Source organism: Festucalex cinctus, chromosome 18, assembly GCF_051991245.1.
Source record: "Festucalex cinctus isolate MCC-2025b chromosome 18, RoL_Fcin_1.0, whole genome shotgun sequence".
NCBI lineage: Eukaryota > Metazoa > Chordata > Actinopteri > Syngnathiformes > Syngnathidae > Festucalex > Festucalex cinctus.
In genome coordinates, this window is record NC_135428.1 from 20,116,913 (window position 1) to 20,127,706 (window position 10,794).

At 38.9% G+C, this 10,794-nt stretch overlaps 1 protein-coding gene and 2 long non-coding RNA genes across 3 annotated transcripts; 1 reads left to right on the forward strand and 2 right to left on the reverse strand.

The window, feature by feature from the left end:
- Nucleotides 1-119: 119 nt before the first annotated feature.
- LOC144006611 (uncharacterized) lies at nucleotides 120-3,459 on the reverse strand. Its single transcript, XR_013279887.1, has 2 exons — nucleotides 1,574-3,459; nucleotides 120-1,055 (listed from the first exon to the last, which is right to left on the reverse strand). It is a non-coding gene; the product is annotated as an uncharacterized LOC144006611 (long non-coding RNA).
- On the forward strand, nucleotides 2,951-9,164 carry ppp1r14aa (protein phosphatase 1, regulatory (inhibitor) subunit 14Aa). The gene is made up of 4 exons (XM_077505539.1): nucleotides 2,951-3,180; nucleotides 4,301-4,381; nucleotides 5,017-5,049; nucleotides 8,166-9,164. The coding sequence occupies exons 1-4, from the start codon at nucleotides 2,977-2,979 to the stop codon at nucleotides 8,337-8,339; spliced, it is 492 nt and encodes a 163-aa protein (XP_077361665.1). The 5' UTR covers nucleotides 2,951-2,976; the 3' UTR covers nucleotides 8,340-9,164.
- On the reverse strand, nucleotides 6,098-6,737 carry LOC144006610 (uncharacterized). Its single transcript, XR_013279886.1, has 2 exons — nucleotides 6,463-6,737; nucleotides 6,098-6,354 (listed from the first exon to the last, which is right to left on the reverse strand). It is a non-coding gene; the product is annotated as an uncharacterized LOC144006610 (long non-coding RNA).
- Nucleotides 9,165-10,794: the final 1,630 nt, after the last annotated feature.

A 10,794-nucleotide genomic window follows, 5' to 3' on the forward strand; every position in this document is an offset into this window, starting at 1 on the left:
TAAGTGTTTTCATTAATATTTAAGTTGAACATAATGTGGATTTGTTGTGAAATAAACACGTTCAATGTAAAACATTGAAGTTGAGATAACTGGTTTACAACTAGGGGAGACCAGGGCGAGAATTTTTACACTTTTATATACTTCTTGGAATCAATACAACATAAATAAACACAATGTACAGAGATGAAAGACCAAAGTCTCAGGTATTATATTCATGCCATTTTCAATTATAAGCTATCAAATAGAGTGTGAACATGTGACATGTTGCCCAACCATGGAGTAAGCTGTCTCACTATGTGGGGTAAGATGTCACACTGGATTCCTTAAGTAATAAAACAAGGACCACATTCTTGTTCTTTTGTTTTTGAGGAAAATTGACATTTAAGTCAGCCAAGGAAAAATTTAAAGAGCCACTGAACAAAAATCATGAAATACTATGCAACACACGTGGATGAAAGTGGAACTGCTGGCACATGGCTGAAAATTCAAGATCAGATTGAATTACATATTTCATAGTTGAAGTTTCAACAAGAACTGGAGCATCCATTTATAGAACAATCAAACAAAACCTGACACACTATACCTCACTAGCCAGACTCGTCTTGCGAAATTATGGCATTCACAAACTGATTTGCCAGGTTTGCATTCTTTATTTTCCCAATTTATGCATACGGTATGTCATGTGACACCAAAATGGCTAAGACATGTTGCCCCAAACAACCATATTTGCCAACGCTAGCTGTAGCTCGCATGGTGGTCAAGTGGTTAGCACGTCCACCTCCCAGTTCTGAAGCCTCCGGTTCGAGTCCAGGCTCCGGCCTTCCTGGGTGGAGTTTGCATGTTGTCCCCGTACCCGTGTGGGTCTTCTCTGGGTACTCCGGTCTCCTCCCACATTCCAAAGACATGCATGGCAGGTTAATTGGGTGCTTCGAATTGTTCCTAGGTGTGCTTGTACGTGTGGATGGTTGTTCGTCTCTGTGTGCCCTGCGATTGGCTGGCAACCAGTCTAGGTTGTCCAGAGCCAGCTGAGATAGGTGCCAGCACCCTCCGCGACCCTTGTGAGGAATAAGCGGTCAAGAAAATGGATGGATAGCTGTAGCTTAAAGTGAACTTAAAACAGAACAATGACTGAGTTATGATAAGATGCCTGAATCTTTCCTCCAACCAGAAGGACGCATGTATCACTGCCGGGATTTTTATCCAGAAGACACTTTTTTTTTTTGCAAAGTATAAAGGTTTTTTTCTTTCTATTTTTACTTTAAGTTGTGCAAAGTGGTTAATTGTCACTCATCTCAGCTCACAAAGAGCTATTCTCTTCTCAGACAGGACACAACCCCTGAGCATGCAAAGGGGAAAAAAAATTGTGTGTAAAATTTACAAGACATTATCTTTGCTTAACAGGGTCTTTAAATACACCCTGGCTACTCACAAGAGAAATGAAGCATAGCTTTGCAAAAATAAAATAACAAAAGTAGCTAAACTAGATTGTTGGCTGGAGCCGCAAGGCACTTGCTAGTTGCTATACATAAAACTCTTTCAAAGTGAAGCCATGTCAGCGAAGCATTTAATTTACCTTCCATGCTTGACATTCCTCCTGCGATTTGCTGGCAACCAGTCCAGCGTGTCCCCTGCCTACTGCCAGAGGCAGCTGAGATAGGCGCCAGCACCCCCCGCGACCCGACCCTTGTGAGGAATAAGCGGTCAAGAAGATGGATGGATGGATGACATTCCTGACAGAGAGTGAGAGAGCGAGAGAGCGAGAGAGCGAGAGAGAGAGAGAGAGAGAGAGATCGAAGCTTTTGGAAATACACTCGGCCTCTTTTGCACAAGAGATTAATTATTGAATAATTTGTTGACAGACAACAAATAAATCAAATATTCATTGAACAGTAGTGATGGACAAATGAAACTTCATGAAGTGATACTTTTGACTCCTCCAGATGGCACTCTTGGTTTAAAGATGCAGTGGAAATGTCATCAATTTGAAATACATTAAACCAAACCAAGAGCACCTTGATCACGAAAAAATATCTAAAGTTCTTCATGAAGCTTAATTTTTCCCCATCAACTTTATACAGGAGTTCCCCGTGGACACCAACAGTCAGCTGGGCCCTGCAGGGGATGTTTATTCAATTTTGCCATTACAACAAACGCGTTCCAAAGTTTCGCGGCATCCACGTTTCATCTGATATAAGACACAAGGGACCCCATCAGAACCTGAGGCTGGGAAAGAACGTACTGCCACCTCAGACAAAACTGAGTGGTCTTCGGACCTTTCACTCGGCAGCTGCCGCATGCAAAGTGCTGAGAAGAAAGTGTAGGTAGCAAAATTTTTTGTTTTTTTCCCCCTTCACACTTCATTTAACTGATGTACTACTATATGGCATATACTGACTTTTTTTTTAACAAATGAGAAAGAAAGTGCATAAGAAAAAAATAATAATCGAGTGGTTCTTCCAGACCGGCTTGCTTATTTATTTATTTATGTATGTATGTATGTATTTATTTATTTATTTATTTGTGTATTTATTATTATTATTATTATTATTAATAATTTATTATTATTATTATTAATTAATTAATTAATTAATTTTTGCCACGCCTAATCCTGTACTTTGACTTTGGGCATGCACCATTTAAAGTTTACATCCTAAATGCGCTGCTGTTTCAAAAAAACGCAAATTCACTACAGCACTTACGTAAGGCAATGTACAGTGTTAAACAAATTCCGCAGACGTGTCACAATAATGGGGTTCCATATAGGCTACACACGGTGATGGAATAATAAAATAATAATAAAGGCGGTAGAAAAAAACAAAAACAAAAACAACTCCGGAATTGTGCCGCTTGAGCCGTTGTCGTCTCCCATAACGCTTCTCTCCACTCAAGCTTGTAAAAAGAAAAAAGAAAAAAAAAAGAAAAAAAAAGAAAAAGAAAAAAAAGACGCGAAACGAGTCAGACCAGTCCAGAGCAGACATGGCAGCCGACCGGACCGGTACAGCACTCGGAGAAAGCGGGGACGTTCATTTAATTGACGAAGAACCGTTTGAGGAACACGGCGGGCATGCCCCGAAGAGACATGCCCGGGTCACAGTTAAATACAACCGGAAGGAGCTGCAGAGACGCCTGGATGTGGAGAAGTGGATTGACGAGCGTCTGGACGTACTCTACGCTGGTCAGGTGAGTCTGAGGAGCAGAGGATCGGCGGAAACTACCTGGTGCTGACCCCCCCACCCTTTTTTTTTTAAATAACAAAAACAGTCATTAAGGTTACTTCTTCTTCTTCTTAGGGTTTTCGCACCTAAGTAATTGCTACAAACGTTCCATTCCGAGCTGGCGCTCGACAGAATACAGTTATATGTACTACATGACGGTCCTGCCTATCTCGTGATTCATCAGAGTGAACAGAGGTGCGCATTGGGCAGGTCCGTGTCTCCTTACAAGGCCAAGCACCCTGTCCTGCTGCAATCCAATTCTCCCGTATCTGTATCTGTCTCAGGAGTTATTTCCTTACATGGGCTGTCTGGAACTGTGAGGCGCTTAAATGATGAGGAAAATAAGCAAGAGGAGGGAAAGACAGCATGGTGATAAACATGTGCATCACAGCTGATAGAGTAGCAGCCATTTGGATCACATGTGAGGGGGCGGATTCTTTTATTTTGCATATCAAATCTTCAACTTGGTCTTGTGACGTGCATCCTAACCATAATGGATAAAAGAATGGACCTATAAAAAGAGACAGTATAATAAACAAGAGTGCATAGTGAGGATGAATCTGAAACCCCTCACCCCACTTTCTCAGAGAACACTCAGATACAATAGCTACAATGGCCATTTGTTCAAAGGGAGCAGGCCTCTGTAGCGCTGGTATGCCGAAACAACAGTTTTATTATTCAAGCCCACAGTTTGCACAAATGACTGAGATGCAATTTCTAATATCGGTCTTTGCATGTGCACGGAACTTGTCTCATCCGGCATGATTCACCTAATGAAAAAACCCCCCCAAAACAAAACATTTACGATTATCTGTTCAAAAGTGATTCAAAGTAGAGATGAACCAAATCCCTCTTGAATAAATTCATGTTGGTGATTTTATATATATATATATATATATATATATATATATATATAATATATATATATATATATATATATATATATATATATATATATATATATATATATATATATATATATATATATTGTTTACCCTCACACATATGTTTGGATATGCTGTGGCCTTTCTATGATAACCTTTCAATTGTTTGTGTCTTTATCTTACTTATGTCTTTGGTATCAGGAGGGAGATATGCCGGAAGAGGTGAATATTGATGACTTAATTGATCTACCTGATGATGTGGAACGCGTTAAAAAACTGCAGGTATACAAAGTTGTATTTAATTAGAATTATTTTGTAGCATTATAAAGCATTGTATGATTGTTGATTTCCTACTATATAAAGTAGGTGTGAAAATTTTACACCAGGTTATATTTTTGTGGCATATTAAATGAATATTAGAAACATTACAGAGAGTCAGGGTCACACTGAAACTGGGAGATTACAAGAACACAGTGTTACTAGAACAAATCCAACGGTTGTTTCAAGATAAAATCAAATAAGCTATTATATTCTTTAAATATATTCGACTGTTTTGGTTTTACTGTATTGTATTTAATGAATAGAAAAGGAGACCCATGTATCATTCAATTTCCTGTATGTGGCTCATTGCAAAAAGGTTGCACATGCGTGTTTGACACAAAGCTGCTTTGGCAAAACGAAATCAGTTAAGAGCTATGTGAGTTCTATTTATAGGTCAATGACGGACAAGTAACGTCAACATTTACTGAAGTGTATGCACTGCAGTTGTTTTTTCAATGTAGATCTTTACTTCAACACTGATTGTAAACTTTGTCTCAATTTGTTCTTTGACCCTTTGGTGACATACGGTACCGCAATATGTTGGAGACTAATGTAGTAATTTTTTTAAATCCCTGTTTTGTTTTGTTTTCTTACAGGAGCTACTTCAAACCTGTAATAACGACACAGAGGTAATTCTTTTTCATATTGTACAGCAAATTAAACGGCACACCTATTTATATGTAAACAAACGTAAATGGCAATTTTGACTTGATCCAGCCTTCTTCTGTACTGCTCAACCTGTGGAGGGATGTGGGGAGCTGAGGCCTGTCCCATATAGCTGACTTAGGGTGAAAGGGAGACTGAACCCTGGACTGGTTGCAAGTCAATCACAGGGTACACATACTACAGATACGCACAATATTTTACTTGAGTGGAAACTCAACCAACGCTATAGGAGGATCCTTTGTTAACATATTTTAGCACTTGCGCGGATAGCTGTGTGGCAGAAAACATGGCGGACTGTATAGAAACACCATACACGAAGAAAGTTAGCGGGCGAATCGCTGTTATTTAAGCACGTTAACGGCCGAAGGGTGGAGGAGGTTAACGGAGATGTATTGGCGACAATTTGAAACTACTGAAAACCCATATGAGACGTGGGATTATGACAAAATTTGGTCCGACTCACTTGTTTCCTGGTCACACATCTGCTTTGGGGACAAATTACTCTTATTTAATACAAAGCCCTGTGCAAAACTGGGTAATTATTTTTCATTGAAGTGTAAATCTGTGCGTGCTAGAGTGATGTCATGCAGCCGACAAATTCGCCCTTCGGAGGACCCAGCCTTGTGAATTTGGACACAGGCAGACTATCGCATTACATTTAAGTTTGTGGAAGTACGTCACTCCAAACCAAAACCTCAAAACAATCAACAGTCAGCAATCAATAGTTCCATGGGGGAATTATGTCAACAAGCACCACAGCTTATTCTTGCTTCATTTTGGGAAATGCAGTAACTTTTGTACAGTGAGACTTGTCTTGTGTGGGAGAATTTCAATGGCATCTGGTCTAGTTTTAACAAATGAATATCAGAGCTGACAAAATTCTTCTTTTCAAATCCAGTCTTGCAGTCATTCTACGTAGCATACTAGCATTGTAGCACCTTTAATGGAGCGAGCTGTCAGGATGGAACTTACAACTATCGATGCTGCGTATACACAAGTGAGATCGGCAGGTATCAAAACAGATGCAGAATGCATTTTTTATTCGGAGAAGATGAACATGTGAACACTCAAGTATAAAACTAGGCACTTTCCCCCTCCCCCACTTCTCATTTATAGCAATCACAACACAATTTTTCTGATATGCCTTTTGATTCTTCGTTCGTAACGCTGGACGGCTTTGTCATTAGCCTTCATGTTTAGCGATCCAGGATAGCCCATTTCAAGACGAGGAACAAGTCAAGGTGGCTGTCGATCATGCTTAGGAACACCTGAATAAGACCGCAAAACAATATAACTCAGCGGATTTTAGAATGCACAAACTCGATTATTATTATTAGTTAATCCTATCCAAATAACAAATATATAGTCTCACTTACCGGCAATAAAGTGAGCGTTAGAAACACGTCAGCATCAGACAGAATCCGGGCTTTGAGTGTGAAGTTACAACCTCCCTGCTTGCAGCCATTTCTTTCCCTTTTCGCGGTCCCTTTCGGTGCGAATGCGATCAGGCCCCCAACGGGCCGTACAATTTATGGCACAAGAATTAACCATCTGCATCTCTTAATCATCCTCCAAATGTGCGAAACCATCAAACTCCATGTAAAACATTTCCCATGATGCAACATGCGAAACATAAACAATACGTCACACAGGATCCTCCTATAAGACGGAGGTTGGGCGAATGACCCACTGCACCGTCATTGACTTCACACTTTGTATTAATAAATACCCAGTGACCATTGCAGTAAATGTAAGAAAAACAGCACAATATTCTGTTCAATTTCTTTTCTTATGGTTGTATAATATGAAAGGTTTTGGAATTCAAGAGGAGGCCTGAGCACCCGCAATGCAAATCCACAGCACAGAAACTGTGAGGCAAACATTCTAAACTTGTGAAAAGTTATAAAAAGTAGTGTTGTTCCAATACAGTTTTTTGGCCTCTGATACCGATACCCAGCTTTGCAGTGTTGGCCGATACGGATACCATACCGATACCTAAGTTTTTTTTTTCCCTCAACATGAAAAAGCTGTCCTGCCATTGGTTCAGAGCATTCAAGGGCCAAAAGGATATCTTAGATCGGCATGCAGTGAACATGTCACATATCAGTGAATGTCGTGCACGAGCAAGACACAAGATGCTGCATCCAAAATTAGGGCTGGGTTCAAAATATCGTTATATTGATATCGTATCGATACACCTTTTCATATCCCAATATCGATACATAAAACCATGTATTGATATATCGATAATCCCCCCCCCCCCCCCCGAAGCCAGTGACCCTTGTGAGGAAAAGCGGTTAAGAAAATGGATGGATTGATGGATGTCACAACAATGTGAATGTCATGAGTGTCAGTTTTATTTGTCACTTTATTTACACAGCCTGTGCTGTGGTTGTAATTGATTTAAATTATTATTTGTTGTTATAAGGCCATGTTAAATAAAACAGATTATTAGTGTAACTGCAATGGATTCAATTCTTAATGTAAATATTCATATTTTTACTAATGCATTAAATTAGAGTAAGAAGTTTCTACTATTTTCTGCATTGGTAATCGAATCTGGAAATCTGAATCGATACCCAGCCCTATCCAAAATCCTATATTAGTGTTGGAATTAATGGTATCGGCATGTTACTTGTGAGTAGTCACCGATACCGATACCACTGTTTTAATGCAGTATCGGCACCTCTGCCGATACCAGTATCGGTATCGGAACAACACTAATAAAAAGTGAAAGGTAATAAAGAGAAGTTAGCTTCAATCCCAATGGCTATAATATCAGACATCAAAAGTCTGAATGTATTTATTCAATTTTATGTGTATTATTTATGATATCAATAATATGGCATTTAAATTGTATAAATAGTAGTGGGTGCTTTGTGGTTAAGAACAGGTAACCAGTATGTGGGAGAGCAATGTTCTAATCCAACCTGAGACTATTTACAGTTCAAGTTCTTTATTGCTGAGTCTAGATGGGCAGCCAAGTCTAGAAAGAGTAGTATACTGGTTCCAAGCCTAACAGGAAATAAGAGAAAATCTTTGCACTTGATATGACGTGATATTCTGTCTTGTTCCGAAGACCTTCATCAGAGAGCTGGTGGAGAAGCTGGAGGGAGTTCAGAAGGAGGAAGAGCTGCAGAGCGAAGGCATCGAGCATCCGGTCATCAGTCACAGCCACCATCGCCATGAACCTTATCACTTCAACAACCCCCACCATTTCCACCACACCCAAGGCCACAACCAGACCCTTTGATGACCCCGCGCCCCCACCCCATTATGCACACACAACACACAGCAGTTCAATTGTCAACAACGCATAACACTCATGTAGTTAATTATCCATAGTTTGTTTATCAAATCCATGCAAATGGCTATGTAAAATGTTTGTGGTTTGAGAATTGTGTCAGCCTGTCAAATGTGTGGTTGTGGCACAGCATGAAAGGAAGGAAGTGTCTGTTCCTTAAATATAAAACATATTCAATTCAATGTTTTGTGATAGGAAAGAATTGTGTCCCTCACAGTAGGTCTTGCTTGCCTTATTAATGCGTTTCAAAGGACATGACTATTTATGCAAAATAATATTAGGAAGCTATTGTTGCGCAGTGGAGCATAGTTTACTTACAATTGTACATCACACTCCCACAGAAAACATGGAAGAGAAGCTTAAAGCCTGTAACCCACTGAAAAAAACATTGACACTTGTAATAAGCATAATTTATAATCAATTACATTTAAAAGTGTATTCATAAAAATAATGCATGCATTTAAATAGCGTACCACATTACACACATTCAACATCATATATTTATGATCCAATGTTGGATATTTGAGCCTATTTAAAATGAAATCACCAAGCTGCCATTGCAGTATTTTATGCACTGACTATACAGGAACATTATCTTCCTCCAAAATATTAATGTCACACTATCCCACAATATCACTATGGGGTTACACAATTTAAATTAATCCCAATTCTTTGTTCACATAGTCAAACTTATTTAATGACATGTCACTGATAATCATTGGTTCTGTTTTGAGTTCTACACAGAATTGCTAATAAAGGTAACATATTGCACTGTTTTTGTTTCCCATTATACTTTCAATATGAGCATGTTGAAACTCAGTTGAGGCATCCTGTACTGTACAAAGTAGATTGTGAACTAGAGCTGCAGCCACACATGGGTCTTCTCTGATTTGCCTTTTACTTGTTCATGTTTAATATATGACAAATGAAGCATATTGAACTGCAGCTTTCTTTCATTACATGTTGAAGAGCTGCATGACACTGGAGGAGGGAGTTGGTAAAGTGAAAGAATTGCAGTGCAGAGGCAAAATAAGATACCATCTTATGTTTGGTTGTTGGGTAGCTACACTTGTTTAAGACAGTTTCTAGGTTGCAAACGGTGCTCAGTAATCTAAGGCTCAATATAAGAGGTTTCGCATTGCAATTTGAGGGTCAAAATGTGCATTTTACGATAGGTTTTTTTTTTTTTTTTTTTTTTTATTTTTTTTTTTTTTTACGATAGTTTTGATTACATTGAGGAGCAAAACTGTGAAGCAAATGCAGAGACAACCATCAAAAGAAAGTATAGAAGAAAAAGAAACCACTGAGACAAACAGAAAACAGACTAAAAAACTTTGCTGGACTCATGTCACCTATCACGGGGAGTCGGCAGTCGAGGGAAACTGTCCTACTTACACAGAAACAGCTCGCGAGCAACATCTTCTGCTGGTGACTCGTGTGCCTAAACATGTTGCGGAGTCGCTCCTAAGTCAGTAATCATCCCCTACGTGGCAGCAAACAATCTAACTGTGCATTTATGACAAATGTCATCCTGACGAAGCGATGACGAGAAAAGACGGAGAAGACATGCTAAATGTACAACAATAAAGTGCTTGGGTGATCGACTACACTTTTTGCTAACGCCTGGCTTGAATTGTGTTAAAGTGGAGCAACTTTCAACTTCAAACAGCAAAATTAAAGAAAGTTTAGTAAGTGTTTGGACTCTGCAGCCTGCGACCCTTTTGAGGAAGAAGTGGTCAAGAAAATGGATGGATGGATGGATGGATGGATGGATGGATGGATGGATGGATGGATGGATGGATGGATGGATGGATGGAGGATGGAGGATGGAGGATGGACTCTGTAGTAAAAATCATACTTGCTAAACTGAATCGGAAATGAATCAACCTTTTTTACAGTGTACGTCAGGGATGGGAGTGGCCCATAAGCATAAAAATATGTTAATATTCCAGTAGTAGGAAATATTTCAAATTTATTTATTTATTGTCACAATAGAGTACTAAGTTTTGACTTTGACTTGAGGTCTAATAAATGTCCTAAAAATCACATTACAACTTTATTTTTTGTTTACTTCAAGAACGTAAAGTTTGCTGCCATGCAAAATGTGATTTTATGAAATAAAAACTGTTCATTCTCTAAAAAAGAAAGCCAATTGTATGAATGTTGTTTGTATTGTAAAAAATCAATAAAAAATCCTTGCTTCAGTTGTCTGGGATTTAACCTGGAAAAAAAGGCCTGTATTATGACTTTATTATTGGTTATATTAGTTAAGTTATTTTCCAACTGTAATGATGACTTCATTACTGCGTTAGTAGGTAAACACCGTGTTATAGATGACTTAATGCCGCAATAAAGAGAGAAGCCCCTGTACTTTATGCGGGACTACTGTCAGTTACTATACTGT